We start from the raw sequence: 21,017 nt of genomic DNA on the forward strand, positions 1-21,017 counted from the left end.
CAGTGCACACTCTATGAGGTGTGGAATATATACATGACATTAACCCTTTGAGTGCCAAGTGAATTAGGCAAAATAGGTGTGAAAATTGCCAGGCAAACATTTTTATTCATCAGAATGACCTGTATTGTTTACCTTACAGTATATAGGAAATATAAATCTTTTTTTACATATTATTTTTTTCAGTTTATATAACAAATGTGAGCGACGCTGGCATTTTTAGCTGATATTTTGCGCATCTCTCACAGAGAGGATGGCACTCAAAGGGTTAAGTTGACACAGATGGACTTAAGTATGTTGACATTGATGTAATGTTGATGTATTTTTTAGTGGAATTAACATTTTGAAAATACAGACATTTCCTTTATCAACATTAATGCTGTCGACATCAATATCATCTTTTTGATGCTGACATTCAGAGCAGTGAAATGGTTTAGTTTAGCCAATGCAATTGGACCTCCTGAACCATCAGGTGATAGAGGACACAACAGTAATTTGTGCAGGGGGATGAGTCCTTCCACAGTCCAGAATGTATTGTGTTACTTTTGGTTTAGCAGCTATTCTAAATCATTGTACTGTCATTTATAAGTAATTACAGAGTATTTACAACCATATAGTACTTACAATTATTACCAGAGTGAAAAATGCGCATAACACATAAAATAAAAATATTCTGTGCAATACAGTTTTTCTAAATTATCTTTAATTGTTAATAAAGAAACTATGCAATTTTATATACTATCTAATGGGTTAATGTAGTAAACAATTTCCGACAGACCTGGTCTAATGTTATTGTATAGTCTGTGCACAATTACGTGAAATATCTACTTTATCACAGTCCTCATCCTTTTCAAAATCAAGGCAATTTCAATTTTACATTTTAAACATAGTCACGTTCGAGGATCTTCTGTGTATGTATTAAAAATAGATTGACTTTATAATGAAATATATATTGTATACACACTAAATCTTTTCTTATTGGGGACATAGGAACCGGATGTAAGAATACTACACTGCACTACACTACCAATATAGCTGGTCCAGCTGTCAGAGGATGAAGCAGTAGAGAACAATGGAGCACATGACATTTTATGTAATAGGTTTACTCCAATAGATCATCCAATGTTCTCACTTTTAATATACTTGAAACATAGGTCTTCAAATCCCTAGGGACATTGAAGGAGTAGATACTTTTTCCTCTATAGGATGATATACATAAGGGTTCGAAATACAATGTCTTGATTTAAATGGAATTTGAACACCACATGTGCAAAACATTATTTCATATGAAGAACTGTGGAATGTGCATGAAAGTTTAGATTTGAAATATAGAATTTCCAGCTCAGACCTCATCTGATTTCATTGAACGAGCCAAGCTAGAAAAAAAATATATTAAACTCAAGGGTTTTAGAAGGAGATTGCTGTAATGCCATTAGCGCTTCATTCAAGTATAAAGTAACAAATGGAGGGTTAAAAGTTTTACCCCATTTTGTGACCTGGCTTATTGCTGGGTCGGCGACGTCACATGGGGTGTGGAAAAGGGAGGGCGTGTCATCGAGGGGCGGGGTGGAGGCAGTGCTTGGAGCAGACAGCGCCGCTGCCTCCCCATACTTTGAACGGGACCTGGGTCGCTTGACCCAGTTACCTTTCCACACTGCACCATGTCCCAGGAGGATCCCGGGACCAACCCTGGTAGCTAGCAGGGTTGTAATGCTGGGGCACTGCTCCTAGGGATTTTGTCCTGGGACCCATTCACAATAGCAGTACACCCGGGTTGTTCACACACACTGGTTTTAAATGGCTGGCAAAAAAAAATACGGACAAAAGCTGTCCGTTTTTTTGCCGGCTGTGAGTGCCTTTCAAATACACCGGTTTTTAACATTTTACATTAACATTTCAACTTCAAAATGAAGGTAAAAAAATGGAGTTGTGGACTGCTACAACTCAGTGAAAAGCATTTGTGTGTGAAAGGCTCATAAACATTACCTTTTTACAAAGTTACAGGGACGGCAGATATTTCCAGCTGTAACCCGGTGGCAAGGCGAGAGAGGACACATAGGATTTAGTATGTAACTACATTTTACAACCAGCTAAAAACCGGTGTGTGTGAAAGGGCCCTTATGGAACTCAAGTATAATCATTCATTCAAACCATCATTCAAGAAAAGAGAAATCAAGTGAATTGGAAATAAGTTGGAAATAGCAACTAACAAATGGGTATGTCTTTTAGATCATATAATTCACTGAACCAATTTCTTTGTTCTGATCATGGTCTTTACACCACACTATCCACAGTGACATGGACCACGCTGTCTGATAACCCAATTTTTTAAGGACCAGGGCTTCAATTGTCTCACCGTTAAAGCTAGTTTCGCTAATTATACCACATCTGTCTGTCTATGCTAGGTGATCATTCAAATAAAAACAAGAACCTTTTTGGTTATCTCTAAATATATCTACTCAACTGATTAAGGACTGTAAGTGCTGTCAGGAAGTATGGAAAGGAAATTTGAAGTGAGTGTGATAAAAGGGGGCTTCTGTCACCACTCGATTCTCCAAATCACAGAAAACAGTCAGTTATTCAGATCGGTATAAGTATGTATTCATACAGATACAGCCGGGAGTGTTTGCACACAGAAGGTTTTGCATGTTTCCAAACTTAAGCAGGCCATACACTAGTGCAATTTGGCCACTTTTCACCTGATTCCTACAGATCGGGCATGAGAAATCGAGTGGAAAAGTGGCCAAATGGCACGTGTTTGCTGTAAGTCCAACCTCTGACTCGGACAGCCTCCCGATAGCCGGAGATGGAGGTCTAAATATGAGTGTGTGTGTGAGTGTGTGTGTGAGTGTGAGTGTGAGTGTGAGTGTGAGTGTGAGTGTGAGTGTGAGTGTGAGTGTGTGTGTGTGTGTGTGTGTGTAGTAGAGATGTGCAGACTCGGATTCCAGAGATCAGAGCCCCCACGGACGTCACCATTCCGAGCAGAGCTCGGAGATTCCCGCCTGGCTCGGGTCCGTCCGTGTGGTCAGAACGTCATCTCCCGGCGCCGGATTTCGCGAGGCTTTAAATAGCGGCTGCTTCGCCCGTCATCTTCACTCCAGTCTAGTAGTGGGTTGGGAGAGGGTATGTTGGTGCTGCTGCTGGGGCTTAAACTTGAGCGCAATATTTTTTATTTGCTGGGGCTGTCTCTCAGTGCTGCTGTGTAGTCTAACTGTGTACTTGTAGTACTTCTGTCTCCTCTGTGCAGTCTACCTCTGGTGTGCTGTGCTGTAATTATTTTATTTGCTGGGGCTGTCTCCCTCAGTGCTGCTGTGCACTCTGTTCTCCTCTCTGCTTAGGGTGGACAGTCTAACTGTGTACTTGTAGTACTACTGTCTCCTCTGTGACAGTAGTAGTATATTCCACTGATGCTGCCTGCACTGAATCTGCCAGTATTATTTAGTTACTCAGTCCACTGTTGCCACTGGCAGTGCTAAAGCCTAAGTGTACCTACCTAGTACATACTAGGCGGCTATATCTAATTTAATTAAAAAATAAGGTACTTACTGTACTAACTGGGCTGCCGATGCGATGGACCCGATTTTTCCATAGGATTCAATGTTAAAATGGACTGAGTCCATTTTAACATGGAATTCAATGGGAAAAGGGGTCCTTTTCATACCCCTACTATCCAAGTGGGCATGGAGTTGGATATAAACCAGTGGCGAGCGTAGCGAGCCACCGAGCCCCGCGAGGGGACACAGAATACCGTCCGCTCGCCACGCTTCGGGCTCGGTGGCTCGCTACGCTCGCCACAGGTTTATATCCAACTCCATGCCCACTTGGATAGTAGGGGTATGAAAAGGACCCCTTTTTCCCATTGAATTCTATGTTAAAATGGACTCAGTCCATTTTAACATTGAATCCTATGGAAAAAATCGGGTCATCGCATCGCATGCGATATGGTCGTATGCGATGCGATATCGCATCGCATCTGATTGTATGCCTTAAGTTAAGGCATACAATCAAAAAATCGGCAGCCCAGATAATACATAAGTACCAAAAATAATACTTGTGCTGCGTGGGACTGTAAAAATAAAAAATAATTCCATGCTGCTGGTGCACTGACGAGTGCCACTGCCAAGCAGTACCTATAATAAAATTAATTATTATAAATTCTGCTGGTGCACTGCATAAAGCTACTGGTGGTGTGTAATATACCTTTTGTGGTGACCACTGGCAGTGCTACTGCCTGCCTGCCTACCTACCTAGTAGTTTATTTTCTCTACCTACTAGGCTGCTATATTATTGCCAGTATTTATTGTTGCCAGTATTATTTACTCAGTCCACTATTGCCACTGGCAGTGTTACTGCCTAAGTGTACCTACCTAGTAGTACAACTACATACTAGGCTGCTTTATCTAATTTAATTAAAAAAAAGAATACTTGTGCTGTGTGGGACTGTAAAAAAATAATTTCATGCTGCTGGTGCACTGACGTGTGCCACTGCCAAGCAGTACCTAATAATAAAATTAATTATTATAAATTCTGCTGGTGCACAATACTAGTATTGCTGACGTATCTACCTGTCTGGTGCCTAGTACTGCCGTATCTACCTGTCTGGTCTGGGGCCCACTGCCTAATACTGCCGTATCTAGAAAAGGACAGAGAGAATTGGTCGCACAAGACCATACAGTGTGTGTTGCAGGACCCCCTAGATTCAATCACTACTGACAGGTTGTGATGATGGCGGAGGTGTGCTACCCCAGGACAGTGAGAAATATCACATCAAAAAAGGAAAAGAGGAATGTCCTTTTTGGTTGGGTGCACCTATATTGATCTAAAATCTAACTTTTAATGAGAATATGTTAAAAATGTTGCGAAGTGTTAAAATGTTTACACACAAAGAGTAGACATACAACGATTAAAGTAAGAAATAACAATTAATAAAATAAGGTGGCAGACAGAATGCTCTCTCTTAATTTTCTTCTATATATCAAGGATGGATTGGTGTAGGGGTGTGTTGGGGCACCTTATTCTTTATTCACAGATGTAGGGCACTTTATTTATAATCAACATGTGTTGCAGACCTTTTATTAATGCTGCTTACTATAGTGCCCGCTCTGCGGGTACCCACAATGTCTCTGCTGATAACCCTCACCCACCTGGTCAATCGCCCATTTACCCAGATTGTGACTGGGACAGAGTGTGGGCTGGTACCACGTGTGGTGTAAGATTTTAATATATGGGGTTAATCTTCATCCACTGCGATCCCGCATGTGGAGATTAATGTTTGTCGTGAATGTGAGCCTAGCGATGAGTCTCAAAAATAAATAGAGGTACACAGGATTTACTTCCAGGATCTATCAGGCTACTGCGTTGTAGCACTCGTCTGAGATCTCTGATATTTAGTTTATGGTGTGTATATAATGGCTCACCGCGCGTCCCCTGAAGGAGTGGCTAACTGTCCCTTTTACTGTGTCACAGATATAAGCTCAATGGCTGGGCACATAGGGGTGGAAGGCACCGGTATATACACCGTTAGTGCCCCGCTACTTCTTACAGGGGCTGCTCAGGGTTATATGTTAATTCACATGTATTGCAGAGCATTCACACATCCTTCTCGTTAGTATGCCCACACACCTAGTACATGCAGACTCTCTATATGCCCATGGTATTTAACGTTGAGTCATTACCCTTTTACCCCACATATAGCAGGGACAATTCGTATGGGTTGGCAACAATACAATTTAAGTTGTCAAAGATAGCTAGGGCTGACGTTATCCCACTGCGAGCCCGCAAGTGGAGGTTCACGTCTCTAATAATTTAGAGCCAAATGCACATTCACAGTCTGTGCTGTCGGTATGTACCAGCGTGGCAGTGGTTAGTGTAGGCAGAATGAATTAAGCGTATATACTCGGATTATACAAGACCACTGTGGTGTGATATCCACCCAGTGCTCCAGGATCTAAATGTCAGGTCTAATCCGCCGGTCGTCCCTCCCACACCACCAGAGTATTCGCTCAGTGGCTGGGTATATGAGGGTTAGAGACGCCGGTATAGATATCAGTCATGCCCCGCTACCCTTATAAGGGCTGTGGGGTGACGCTTAGTACTACACACAATCAAAATACATCCTAGTAATGAAAATAATAAAGAATAAGAGAGAGCTAGTTCTGTCTGCGCACCGCTAGCCGGCACGCGCTTCGCAGAACAGCTTTTTCAAGGCCAACCAGATAACAGTCCTGACAGGAGTTTTATACCCCTGTGTATCCCTGTCTACCAATCAGAAGGTGGGTGTGTCTACAGTGTGCAGGAGATTCCGTTTTGACAGAAGTGGAAAGGTAAGTCAGCGCATTATCGTTACTGAGGCAGGTGTACCTAAGCGGTGACTTTATTATGTCTATGCCGAATCCATGATCCGGTTTCTGTTGTAAAACGGCTTATATTCAGCAGTCGTGTTCTTAGTTGCTTATTGACGTTTGCCCCCGTCGGGCTGGTGCACAATACTAGTATTGCTGACGTATCTACCTGTCTGGTGCCTAGTACTGCCATATCTACCGTCTGTTTTGGGGCTCACTGCCTAATACTGCCATATCTACCTGTCTGGTCTGGGGCCCACTGCCTAGTACTGCCTTATCTACCTGTCTTGTGCCTAGTACTGCCTTATCTACCTGTCTTGTGTCTAGTACTGCCGTATCTACATGTCTGGTGCCTAGTATTGCCGTATCTACCGCTGCAGTGCCACTCTTACATGAGCCACGTGTTTGTGCCACACACTTGTGTGGCTTAGCATAGTTATCCAGCTACCTCGTGCAACCTTTTGCCCTAAAAACAATATTGTGAGGTGTTCAGAATAGACTGGAAATTAATGTTATTGAGGTTAATATAGCGTAGGAGCAGCAAAAATTCTGCGATTATCAGTTTTTATGCTTAAAAAAAAAAAAAAAAATCAGAACCCAAAACCCCCACAATCCAAACACAAAACACTTAGGAGGTGTTTTGCCAAAACCCATTAGAACCCAAAACCTCAAGGTAATCAGAACCCAAAACCCGAAAAAGTGGCCGGTGTACATCCCTAGTAAGGAGTTACATATTCTTCTCATTTGTTATCTGACTCCATACTACACATGCACCATTATTCAAGTGCTGCATACATCAGTAGAGGGCAGCATTACCTATATTATTATCACAATAACAAGATTTAACTAAAAAGTATGAATCATGTCAATTGGCAAGTAGTCATTATTTATAGGCTACAATGATATTTATTGGCCTTGGGCAAGATAAGTAGTGTAACAATGAACAGCTGTGGAATATAATTGGTAAACACACTTCTAGATACTGTACTTCTTATCTACTATAAGTAAATCATGCTGAATATAATTGTCCTTCACACGTCTACATATTATGTATCTAGTGTAGGTTAATCGTGCTACATAGCCACATTCCTAACTGAAATCTAACATTCTTTGTAAAAAAAACATCTCATGTATTTATCTCCTTCCAGCAATTAGACAACAATGAAGTATTGTAGTTAATATGGTTCACAACTGTATCCATTAAATGTCAATGCCCTAAAAGATGATCTACTTAGACTTCAGGGTCCAGTGATCTTAAAGGAGGATAGAGAAATAGTCTTGGTGCTATAAAACTTGAAAAAAAAATAAAAAAAAAACCCAATCATTATTGCAAATTAGATATTCTTTAGATAGAATACTTAGATTTATTTTCAAGGCTTGTAAATATATTTGTTCCGAGAAAAATTACCTCTTTTGGTTTTAAAGACACAGGTCTTAGCTCATGAGCCTCAAGAACCTGCAGAACAATAAAAAAAAAGTTAATTATATAAAGGAATGCAACTCAAAATAACATGTCCTGATTTGTACAGAAAAGCCATTAACAATTTTTCATTACTTTGGTTTATTAAAAAAATGTAAACCTTTACATTCCCATTTTTTTTGAACATCACAATTATACCCCTTTTACACCAAGGAATAACCCAGGTTGGACCCAGGTCGGACCCAGGTCAGCTTTGGTGTAAAAGGGGCCAACCCAGGTCCAGTAACACTGGTCTCCTACCCAGGTCCTGACCAGGGTTGAACACTGGTTGGATGCCTTTCCACAGTGCGCATCAGTGGCAAAAAAGACAGCAGCCAAGAAGGATACGGGCAGTGCACACAGAAATCATAATTGGATGCAGTATCATTTATGTTATTTTTTGGGGGGGAGGGGGGGGGCTGGGTGGAGCACATGGGAGATTAGGTCTGCTGCTGCAGGGGAAGGGGCTGGGGAGAGCACATGGGTGATGTTGCACTTTTATACCGCTGTGTGTCCTTGAGCCCTGAATAAAAAAAAAATGGAAAAAATTTTACAAAATAAACAAACCAACATTTTTCAATGCTAACTTGTCATGTCTTTTCATTTTTATTTTAAATCATTGAGGGAAGGTTGGATGGCAGTTTCAGTCCTAAAATGGACATTTTTAATGTCATCCATAGGGAAAAGCAGTGCTGACCCAGGTTCAGTGTAAACGGCACAGACCTGGGTCACAGTGCTGTGTAAATGGGGTATGAAGCTGGGTCCAACCCTGGAAACTCTTGTGTTTAAAGACCAGGGTCCGACCAGGGATTTTGGTGTAATGGGTTTAAGACATTTGGCCTAGGGGTGCTGTAAAAAAGGGATATGGTCATTGGGTCACCAGCATGATGGTCAACAAGCATTAGGTCAACAAGCATTAGGTCAACATGACTTAAGGTCGACATGCAGGAAGGTCGACATGACTTCAAGTGGACATGGGTTAGGTCAAGGTCGACATGGGTAAGGTTGACAGAGTCATTAGGTCGACTTTTTTATTTATTTATTTACTATTTTCTGAGCCAAAGTGTGGCGACAGACGGTATTTCATGCCCTATCATCTACTAGGGCAAGGTGGGAGAATAAAATAGTGTGCCGAAGCATCGTGACCATAGAGAGCCATGTGAGGAAACACGGTGGTACGTTTTGGTGTCCATGTCCACACGAAATGTGCCGACGGGCGGTATTTCATGCCCTACCATCTACTAGGGTGTGATTGGAGAGTAGAATAGTGTGCCGAGCGTAGCAAAGCACTGCGCCCAAAGCATGGTGAGCATAGCAAGCCATGCAAGGAGACGCGGTGGTACGTTTCGGTGTCCATGTCGACACGACGTGCCGACAGGCGGTATTTCATGCTCTACCATCCATTAAGGCAAATTACGTGCTAGAGATATATATCACACATACATACACACATTTTTAAATGCTATCATTTCTACAGCAATACACTTTGCATTATTACTTCTCGTGCATCACACCTATACATATTTTTTACAATTAAAAACCCAGTGCTTTTAATACAAAGTTCAGCACTAATCAAAGTAGAGGTAGGTCAGTTGCAGCATAATGTATCTGTCTTACATATTTAGCATCAGCCCAGCCACTTTTGGGTGACCACATCTTGCCTTCTCCTATTAAACCTAAAGCAAGATGAGCAAGAGGTGCAAGGTCTCCGCTGGCTCCAACAGTCCCTTTCTCTGGAATGTAGGGTAAACAACATGCTAGGAAAAAAAAGGGAGAAAATTCAGAAATCAGTGTGCATAATACAACTAAGAATTCAGTAACCACTGTCTCCATAGCCATATTAAATAAAAATGGTGGAAATTTCCTGGCGTGTGATACTTTAAGCAAGTTTAAACAAGCTCAATGGTTTGGAGGATGAAATTCAAATTGCTATGGATGTGTGACAAAGTTGAAACCCCAAAATTAAAAGCGGTTTAACTAAAACGGTTGTCATTGTCACAGGCATATAGGGAAGGCCTACTGCAAATAGCGTTTACTGTATCTCAGATGCAGAGATGGATTAAATAGATACTTCCTGCATGCTTGTGTGATCTGCTGCTGCATCCGGAGACGCGATACGACACCGGATCACTTGAATGCGAATAGGGGCCATCTGAGTAATCCTCATGTTATGTAGGATGGCCATCTCCACCCACCCACCACCCCATAAATGCTTGCAACCAATGAGTTAGGCTGCAGCTTGGGGCACTGTATGTAAGGACTCATTCTGCTCATAACGAGACTTGCCAACCTAATGGTTTACATATACACAAAGCAAAGGCAACTCTGTTTAAAAAAAAAAATACCAAAAACATTTGATTTGTCTGTCATCAGCTGCTTTATAGTCTGAAAGCACATACATATTGAAAGAGTATTCAAATGGTACAACAGAAGTAGGGGGTATAGAATTTTTAATACAACGGAAAGGGCCGGAGGCCGCCTCAGGACCACTGGAGAGTTCAGAATTTTTATTATGAGATTTATTTTGCAGTATTTTTTGGTGCTATGTAGCACATTATAACACATATCCTCGCTTCATTCTCTCTCCACTGCCTCTGACTCCCTACTTCCCTCTCATTTTGGGCACCTCTCATGCTCTGCTTCCCTCTCTCCTCCACACAAAACACTACCCCTGTTTGAGCTTGGTGCTGGAGCGAACACATTCAAACTCATTATGTCTTTCCAGCTGTCTTCTATTGCTCTAGCTTCCTATTGTTGTTCCAGCTCCAGCCCCTTCATGTACCTTATTCTGGGTCTTCTGGATCTGGCAGCTTATTTTCTTGCCTCCACTCCTCTGCCTCCCGAGTCAGAGGTATGGAGTAACATCATGACCCATGCATTCTACGCCCATTAAACAAGTAAAAAAAAAACAACAACAACTTTGTGACAGGGCTGCCCATACCCCATACATGCCTGCGTTCTGCTCATCATTGCAGTGGCACAGACACAGGTGTGTTCCTGTACCCCTGTACCTTCCTGTTACTGAGCCTGTAAATCTGCCCAGCACGGATGAAGGACCCTGAAGAAGTTGCAGCAAGTCATACAACCATATACTGCCTCACTCCGAGCACTTTTTCAAGGCCATGGCTTTAGGAATAGTCATCATAACAAAAAAACAATTGAAAATATACTATGTAATGGAAAATGGCTATTTTATTACATTTATAATGCTTGTCCTACTTACCATTAAATGCTTCAATCACTTGTTGAAGTGTTTCCAGGGAAATACCACTATAGCCTTTTGCCAAGACATTGATCCTTAAAGCCAAAAGCATGCGGGTTCGATTAGGACTTAGAGGTTTTCCAACTCCTGTTAGTGAATGGAGCCCACAATGTATTGATTAATTAAAAATAGTTATTCACTTAACACAGGCATACAAACATGCATGGGATAACGTATAAATGTACCTGCTGAATGTGACCGTACAAGATTGACTTGAAGATCCCTAAATGGAAGGAAAAACAAAATGCAAATATACAACTGTGTCTAATGTACTTCTACATATATAAACGAGCTGCCAGCACATTTATTCAAAAACAGAACAGTCTGGTCACAGTATAATATACGATTATTAGACCGCCGTATGCTAAATGTTATTTCTAAGGGCAATAAATAAATGTTGCAAATATTACTTTAAGTCAAACATGGTAAATGGACTGCATATTCCAGTTTTATACACTAAATTATAATTGTGCAATCATTCTGCATTTTCATCGTTTCCAGGGATAGAGTGTAAATATATACACCAAACGTCCAGACCGTATTGTGAGTGACCAGCATTAGAATAAGGGTATCCGAACTCACGATAGATTGACTCTAGGTCAACAGTTATAAGGTCGACCACTATTGGTCGACAGGGTCAAAAGTCAAGAGGTTGACATGCAATAATTTTTTTGCGGAATTTTGAGCCGACAGGCGGTATTTCATACCCTGCCATCCACTGTGGCATGGAGGGAGAATATAATAGTGTGCCAAGTGCAGCGAGGCACCGAGCATGAAGCATGGCGAGTGTAGGGAGCCATACGACCTATGTCGACATAGACACCCAAAAAAAAAAAAAAAGAAAAGAAAAAAACATGAAAAACTCATGTCGACCTTTGGACCCTGTAGACCAGGGCTGGGCAATTGCGGCCCTCCAGATGTTGAGTAACTACACATTCCAGGATGCTTTGCATTAGTTTTGCTATGTGGCCATGCTGAAACTGATGCAAGGCATGCTGGGATGTGTAGTTCCTCAACATCTGGAGGGCCGCAATTGCCCAGCCCTGCTGTAGACCATATGACTGTAGACCTAGACATTGTATAGCTAAAATACCATAGCCAGAATAAGAGCTTACCATAATATGTTGGTACATTTATGCACACAGCAGAAAAAATATTTACCATACTTCCATAGCGGCTAAACCAATATACCACTTACAAATAATGACTGAGTGATTCAACTTTACCATGTCCTGCCTTGCAATGAGATGTCAGTGCTTGGAAGGCAATTAGTCTAAGGAATAGATTTAATAAAGATTCTAAAACAGACGAATGGTGGTATTTCCAATAGCAACCAGATTACAGCTCTCATTCCTCTAGCGCAGTGGTAGCCAACTCCAGTCCTCAAGAGCTATCAGTTAATGTTTTCCAGGTCTCCTCACAGAATCACAAGAGCAGTAATTAGCTCCACCTGTGGATCATTTATAATGTGTCAGTCAGTAATGAGTGCACCTGTGCTGCAGCTTGGTGATCTAGAAAACGTGAACTGTTGGTAGCTCTCGAGGACTGGACTTGGCTACCACTGCTCTATTGCATTCCCGAACAGAATAGCATTTTATGGATTGCTAATGCTATAGGCAACACCACCACTTGTCTGTTTTAGAATTGTTTAGTACATCTACCCCATGAAGTACAATGTCCATTTTTCCCCACTGTCCTGACAGTCACAGTTCAGAAAAATCCATCAACACATTTCTTCTTGCCTACTCTCCCAGATCCTGCTTGAGATACTCAATTTTTCAGCTAGTCCACGGCACCCCTGGGCAGGGGCGGGCTGGGCCGGGGGGCAGAGTGCCATGTGCCCCCCGGGCCGCTTAGCCAGTCACTGGCTGCGGGCCACGCTGGTCACCATCCACCTCCTCCAGGCACAGGCAGCGGCTTCCAGAACACGGCCGCAGCTACAGGAAAATGGCCGCCAGCCCCCTGCACTGAGGACATGTCCTCAGTGCAGGAGGCCGGCGGCCATCTTACTGTAGCCGCGGCCGTGCTCTGGAAGCCGCGGCCAGCGCAGGAGGGCGGCCTGGAGGAGGTGGATGGGGATCCAGCGCGGCCAGCAGCCAGTGACTGGCTAAGCGGCCCGGGGGAGCAGGAGGGCTGTCTGTCCCGGACCCCCCAGCCCAGCAACAATGGTGAGTTGCTGTTGGGGGCATGTGTGTCTCCTCTGGCACTGTGGGGGCATGTGTGTCTCCTCTGGCACTGTGGGGGCATGTGTGTCTCCTCTGGCACTGTGGGGGCATGTGTGTCTCCTCTGGCACTGTGGGGGCATGTGTGTCTCCTCTGGCACTGTGGGGGCATCTCTGGCACTGTGGGGGCATCTCTGGCACTGTGGGGGCATCTCTGGCACTGTGGGGGCATCTCTGGCACTGTGGGGGCATCTCTGGCACTGTGGGGGCATATGTGTCTCTGGCACTGTGGGGGCATATGTGTCTCTGGCACTGTGGGGGCATATGTGTCTCTGGCACTGTGGGGGCATATGTGTCTCTGGCACTGTGGGGGCATATGTGTCTCTGGCACTGTGGGGGCATATGTGTCTCTGGCACTGTGGGGGCATATGTGTCTCTGGCACTGTGGGGGCATATGTGTCTCTGGCACTGTGGGGGCATATGTGTCTCTGGCACTGTGGGGGCATATGTGTCTCTGGCACTGTGGGGGAATATCTGGCACTGTGTGGGCAAATCTGGCACTGTGGACATCACATTGTGCGGTGTAATGGGCATCATGGTATGGGGCGTAATGGGCATTACGGTGTGGGGTGCATTGGGTAATTGCCATCACAGTATGGGCATCAAGGTGTGCGGCATAATGTGTAATTAGCATCACAATGTGCAATCTGCAGGTACACAATACAATCAAGGTACAGGCCACGCCCCCTTATGATAGGCCACCGGCGCGCACAAGCATTCAGCTTTCCAGAATGATGGGGGGTATGGGCCAGTGCTCTGGACTTGCCCCCTAGGCTAAAAGTTGCCAGACAGTCCCTGCCACTGGATGAGTAGGCAACCCTCCCGCATCCCACCTCATCTTCCTAGTGAAATGGGCAGAATAGGGAGTTTAGTACAAGTACTCTTCGGACGCCGGGGGAGGTGGTAGGGCCTAGTGATATACTTCTATGGAAATCCATAAGATTAGTCCCACACGATGCAAATTATTGCTGATCATGGCAGAGCCGGCCCTAGCCTAAATTACGCCCTAGGCAAGATTTTTACTGTTGCCCCCTAGCACCGCCACTAGTTCCGTCTCTGACGTTGCTCCCCTTTCCCAAGATAATCAACCCTCATCATAGCAGTCATCATTTTGGTGCACCTACCCGCAATATTTTAAATAAAAACAGCGCACCCATTCGGTGCGGAGCCCAAACAGGGGTGTGTTCTTGCTGGGAAGGGGCATGGCCATACAATAGTACCCCCAATTCAAATTATGCCACACAGTAGTGCAACTTTATTCACATTATATCATGCGATGGTGTCCCTTATTCACGTTACATCACACAGTAGTACCACTTTACCTTATGTACATTACACCTCATATTATTCACATTATACCATTAGAAAAAAATCCTGAGAAAATATTGTATTTTAAGCACCTCCATGGCCACACTGCAACCCAGCATAAAGCAGGGTGTGCTGGGCAGAGGAGAAGAGCTGCAGCTGCTGCTGTCACTTAAGGGGACGGGGCCCCCACTGGGCCCTTCCATCAGACTTTGGCCTGGGTAATTTGTACCCCCTACCCCTTTTTCTCGGCACCCCTGATAATACCACACAGTAATGCCCCTTACACATGACACACCTTATTAATGTCCTTATAACCATAATGCCCCTTACACATTATGCCAACCTTTATTAATGCCCTTCATACACATAATGACACACATAATGCCCCTTACAGATATGTCACACAATATTAATGCCCTTATACACATGACACACATTATGCCCCTTACACATATGTCACACATTATTAATGCATTTATACATGACACACATAATGCCCCTTACACATATGCTGAACACTATTGCACAACCAACCCACCCACAGACAGGACTCGCACAGCCGCTAACAGCCTAACTCACACAAAATAGGCATGCTGCATATCATTTTAATCAGCAGAAGCTGCTGATGCCCCTAGGCATTCCAAATGCCCTAGGCAATTGCCTAGTTGGCCTATGCCTAAAGGCCCATACACACTTGACGATTTTCAGCTGAAAATCGGTCAAAACGGGTGTTTTGACCGATTTTCAGCTGAAAATCGCCTAGTGTGTATGGGCCAGAGATCCCCGACTAGCGATGATGCGCGCTCCCGCATCATCGCTAGCGAGGTGGAAAGTCTGCTGGTTTTACCAGCACATCTAGCGATGATGGCTGGTTTTTTAGCCATCATCGCTAAATGTGTACGGCAGCCGGGCTGAAAGATCACAGACTTTCAGCCCAGCTGACCGCCCGCTCCCTCCCCCTGCTTATACTCACCTCTCCTCGCTCCCACGCTGTCAGGTCACAGGCTGCAGACATGTACGCAGCGCAGCCTCCTCTCCCCCTCCTTCCGGCTACACAGCAGCACGTCGGAGCGCCCCGCCCCCCAGCCGAACGCCCCGCCCCCAGCCCACTGGCCGCATCCTCCCTGCTCCTCCGCTGACCACCAATGTTAAAGGCAGTGATATATACATTGCTGGCACATGCCAGCAATGTATATATTTCTGCCACCACTGGCCACCAATGATATTTATAATGCAGTAATATATACATTGCTGGCACAGGTCAGCAATGTATATATTACTGGCACCACTGGGCACCAATGTTATTAATAAGCCAGTAATATATACATTGCTGGCACAGGTCAGCAATGTATATATTACTGGCACCACTGGGCACCAATGTTATTAATAATCCATTAATATATACATTGCTGGCACATGCCAGCAATGTGTATATTGATGGCACCACTGGCCACCAATAATGTTAATAATGCAGTAATATATACATTGCTGGCACAGGTCAGCAATGTATATATTACTGGCACCACTGGGCACCAATGTTATTAATAATCCATTAATATATACATTGCTGGCACATGCCAGCAATGTGTATATTGATGGCACCACTGGCCACCAATAATGTTAATAATGCAGTAATATATACATTGCTGGCACAGGTCAGCAATGTATATATTACTGGCACCACTGGGCACCAATGTTATTAATAAGCCAGTAATATATACATTGCTGGCACAGGTCAGCAATGTATATATTACTGGCACCACTGGGCACCAATGTTATTAATAATCCAATAATATATACATTGCTGGCACATGCCAGCAATGTATATATTACTGGCACCACTGGCTGGGCACCAATGTTATTAATAAGCCAGTAATATATACATTGCTGGCACAGACCAGCAATGTATATATTATCGGTGCCACAGGGCACCAATGATTACGTATTAGCAAGTAATATATACATTGCTGGCACAGGCCAGCAATGTATATATTCAGGGACATCTTAATGCAAGGGCTTGATGGGCAGTTGCCCTAGGGCCCCATAATCCTAGGGGCCCAAGTTCCAGTAGCGGACTGTGTCGGGTGGCAGGGTGGCAGGATGGCATGTGCCCCCCCCAGCCAGTACACTATCCGTCACCATCACCGGCCACCCTTACGCTGCCGTCACCCACAATCCGTCACCATCACCCACTGCCCATCACCCTCATGCTGCTGTCACCCACTATCTGTCACTATCACCCACTGCCCGTCACCCTCATCCACCACCCTTACACTGCTGTCACCCGCTATCCATCACTATCACCCACTGCCGATCACCCAATGGTGTGTGGCATATTGTGTAATGGGCGTTCTAGTATGTGGTATAATGTGTAATGGACATGATGGTGTGAATAATTTTCTCCCTACGTGCGGCTACAAATAAAATGTTTGCCGTGCACACGGGTGGGATTTTGCCAGCAATCAGTTCTGAATCAGGCACCAAGAACAGGAATGCACTGATTAAAATGGACACTGCTCCCACCCTTGGAATTCAAACCCAGCCCATTATGTAAATAGCCTTGTATATGAAAGATTTTCAGCAAAGTCTTTCGCCTCCTGAAAATCTCTCGCTCTTTGAGGAAAATAGTCTAGTGTGTACGCACTACTTTGGTGAAAGATATATCTATCAAAGATTTTGGCAAAGTCTTTTGAAATGAAAGTCTACTAGTGTGTATGGGCCTTAAGGCCGGCTCTGGATCATGGCATCTTTCTGTGAGGTAACAGTGCCTAACCGGACAACTATCACAGTCACACCCATATACTGTACATGTCTTCCCTGGAGAGCAATAATCTAGAGTTGGCAAGTATGGTATATTTTACTATGTTTTAAGCTCTCTGAATATCAGGGCAGTTTCTAATCCATATACTTTATTGTGTTTTCAAGTGCTGTATTCCTCATAGCTTCAAACATAGGAAACACAATGCCCATCTCTGATAGTGGTGTGGATTCAAGGGATAGGACTCTACGTCCCACAAGTGTATTACTGTACTTACTGGAGCTGGCCGACAGGAATAACAGTGCGAGCAAACTTCCCAAATCCTGTAGTGATTCCATACACAACTGTAATAGATTGGACGTCACACATGAGGGAATGTACACATCAATAGCCCTTTCCCCCTAGATCATATGAAAAGCTTGGTTACCTTTCTTCTCCTTCACAATGCTCTCTATGAGAAGCCTGGACTGCTTCACTCTGCGTTCAGCCTCTGGAGTGAGCTTGTAAAGAACATATACACACACACGGTTGTTATGCAATGCAAAGAACTAGACATGGCGCAGTTCTCTCAAGTGGTTTGTATTTAAATCATAATGTGAAGATAATTCTATAATAAAACAGGATTCTATTACAGTTCATCAGACCCGGCACAGCTGCTCCGTCTCAACAACGTCCACAACCCCCAACTCCAGCTCCTATACGTACCACGTTGCCAGCAGCCGGTCCTCCTCTTCCAGGTCTGTCCCGTTCCCTTCGCAGTGAGAGCCACTGGGATGTGTGCCAGGCTTACACTGCGAGCGCATCAAGAAGACGGAACTGGCCTTCTACAATTTTTATCTAGATATTAATAAGTGGAAATTTGAAATAGCATTTACCTTTATTTTATAGAGTCCTTTTCCCAGACTTAACAAATCTTCGGATGTCAAACTTTCTCCATCCATGTTAATATACTACATACAAAGATGTTATAAGTGTCACAAATTTAGATACAGTCAAATTGGTTAAAGTGTAAGTATGAACTACTGCTGGAAACACATATACAGTCACCTCCTTTGACATTGATTTGGATACAGAACCTCTTGGTGCTTTCAAGCATTACATTATCTTATATAATCATTAACTCCTAAATGTCCTGATTTCAGCGGTACAGTTTTGGCTTGAGGGATGTGCAAAAGCATTGTCCAGTGGGCTGGGGGCATGTCCCATTCATCACTGGAAGCAAGCATTTCACACCCATCACTGGTGATATTATGGCCCTCATTCTGGTTCACTTGCAAATGCCTTCTCAAATGGACAAAACCATGTCCACTGCAGGGGGGCAGATGTAACATGTGCAAAGAAATTTAGATTTGGGTGAGTTATTTTGTTTCTGTGCAGGGAAAATACTGACTGCTTTATTTTTACACTGTAATATAGATCTCACTTTGAATTAAAACCCCACTCAGATCTAATTCTCTATGCACAAGTAACATCTACCCCACCTGCAGTGCACATGGATTTGTCCATTTGACAGAAGAAATATTACCCTAGCTGCTCACACTCTGGGAACGTCAACTCCTAAAAAATATACAATGTAGGGCAAAAGGAAATGGGTGGAGTCCTTAATGAACTGAGATTTAAATGAAAATGAGTGAATAGATCAATTCTGTATTGCAAAAAAAATAATGATATTTATTCTAACATATAATAAAAACTGTAATGCATAGAAATATAATGAATATTAAGGGGGGTATTCAATCGCCGGCAACCATCTCCCCACGGGGGAGATGGCTGCTGGGACCTATTCAATGCTGTCTTCCCCGACAGCATTGAGCAGGGTTTCTCGGCAGAACGAGCCCGACTTCACAAGCTGTCGGGCTCGTTCTGCCGAGAACGGCCGGGAAGTGACGAGCTGCAGCTCGCCTCTTTCCAGCCGCAAATCGCGGCCATGCCCCCAAATCGACCCACTGCAGACGGGACATTGAATCCCATCTGTATCATTGAATACCCCCCTTAAAATTGTAAATACATATGTGAAATAAAAAGGTATTCAATGAAATGAAAAAGGAGAGGACAATTAGAAATTATACTCATTTGTAAGTCCCGCTTGTTCCTATAGTGCTCCCTGCTGTTTTGGTTATCCCCGAAGATGGTTGCAATTTGAAAACTGGTATTGGTGGGTATTCATAAACCTGTCTGGGTGCCTTGTTTCTAGGTTGCAGCAGGTTCCAGTTGGCAAGCAAAGAGGTCCGAAAAATAAGCAGGTGGTGATGTTCGACCATCCAATGTGTTAGAATAAATATCTTTTTATTTTGTGATACCCAAATGATCTATTCACTCATTTGCATTCAAATCTCAGTTCATTAAGCACTCCACTCATTTCCTTTTGTCCATTTGAGAAGGAATTTGCCTTTGCGAGTGAACCAGAATAAGGCCCTAAGAATGAGAAGGAATTTGCCTTTGCAAGTGAACCAGAATAAGGCCCTAAATGGATAGTTAGCCTCAGGGATTGAATTGGCAGCCAATCACTTCTCGGTACAAAGCCAAGGTGCAAATATGCCTCCATCTTATTGTGCAAGGCTCCTATCCCAATTTAAAGATCTGCAATATTTGTGCCATATGCGGTCCGTGTGCCACTGAGGGCGTTGAAAGAACTTCTGCTGACTCTGCTTCCAGTGCAGATTAGACATAGGAATCACCCATTATGAAACCACATTTAACTTGATATAGAAACCATTGAGAAAGTTTGTAAATACAAATACCATATGCATGTAATCATGTTTCTATATAGAGAACATAGTTATTTGTGTGCTCCATCTCAGCCAATATACTATTACATAGTTGAGGCCAACAGACATGCAGAAATACGATGGTCTCATTCAATATTAAAATTATCAGTCCGGTTACTGCTATTAAAGTGATAAACATAAAGGCATTTATAACATATGTTTCTAACAATCTTATGTAGCATCTCCAGCATAGTATATTATTAGCAAAATCACCTGTTCTGGCTCCTTATATTTGCTATATCTGTGTATTTGATAAAGAAATAAAGCTTCTGATTGTCATAATTATATACATACATACACACACTTTTTTGTTGTTGCAAAAACACTGTAGAATAGGTTTTAAAATAATAAATATAACCTTATAATGAAATATATATAACAATGCCATCAGGAATAAAGAGTATATTATTCAAATTTTAATTTTAAGCCACAGTAGAAAATGTGCATCCAACTGCTACATCTTATTGATCAGTGTAAGAATGTCATATTTTTGGATATAACGTATATACATCAATAAAATGTACAAAACACTTGGGGCCAGATGTAACAAGCTTCAAAAAGTGATAAAATGGAGAGTGATCAATAACCAGCCAATCAGCTCCTAACTTCCATGTTCCAGACTCAGTTTGAAAAAGGACAGGTAGAAGTTGATTGGCTGGTTGTTTATTACTCTCCATTTTATCACTTTTTAAAGCTTGATACATCTGGCCCTTGGAATCCTACAGGATTATACAAAAATAAAAGTTATAACACCCTCTGCAGGTAGCTAGAGGAACGTCAAAGTCCACATAACATGTTGAAAAGGAAGAAAAACAAACAATACCAATAAATATCAGATACATACAATTTACTAAAGAAAACAACATTTTTTAGCAAAAGTAACATAATTTGTTCAAAGGACT

General features: G+C 43.1%; 1 protein-coding gene across 2 annotated transcripts in view; it reads right to left on the minus strand.

The window, feature by feature from the left end:
- The window catches only part of HAL (histidine ammonia-lyase), a 52,671-nt gene that overhangs the window by 28,257 nt on the left and 3,397 nt on the right, over positions 1-21,017 (minus strand). For both annotated transcript variants that reach the window (XM_083182432.1, XM_083182433.1), the window contains exons 4-11: positions 20,329-20,356; positions 18,223-18,297; positions 17,775-17,847; positions 17,625-17,691; positions 11,245-11,282; positions 11,021-11,146; positions 9,415-9,554; positions 7,747-7,794 (exon numbers count right to left, since the gene is read on the minus strand). In XM_083182432.1, the coding sequence (XP_083038558.1) occupies positions 7,747-7,794; positions 9,415-9,554; positions 11,021-11,146; positions 11,245-11,282; positions 17,625-17,691; positions 17,775-17,847; positions 18,223-18,297; positions 20,329-20,356 (595 nt within the window). The remainder of the gene's footprint in view (positions 1-7,746; positions 7,795-9,414; positions 9,555-11,020; positions 11,147-11,244; positions 11,283-17,624; positions 17,692-17,774; positions 17,848-18,222; positions 18,298-20,328; positions 20,357-21,017) is intronic.

The sequence above is a fragment of the Crinia signifera genome, chromosome 4 (assembly GCF_055691185.1).
Source record: "Crinia signifera chromosome 4, ASM5569118v1, whole genome shotgun sequence".
NCBI lineage: Eukaryota > Metazoa > Chordata > Amphibia > Anura > Myobatrachidae > Crinia > Crinia signifera.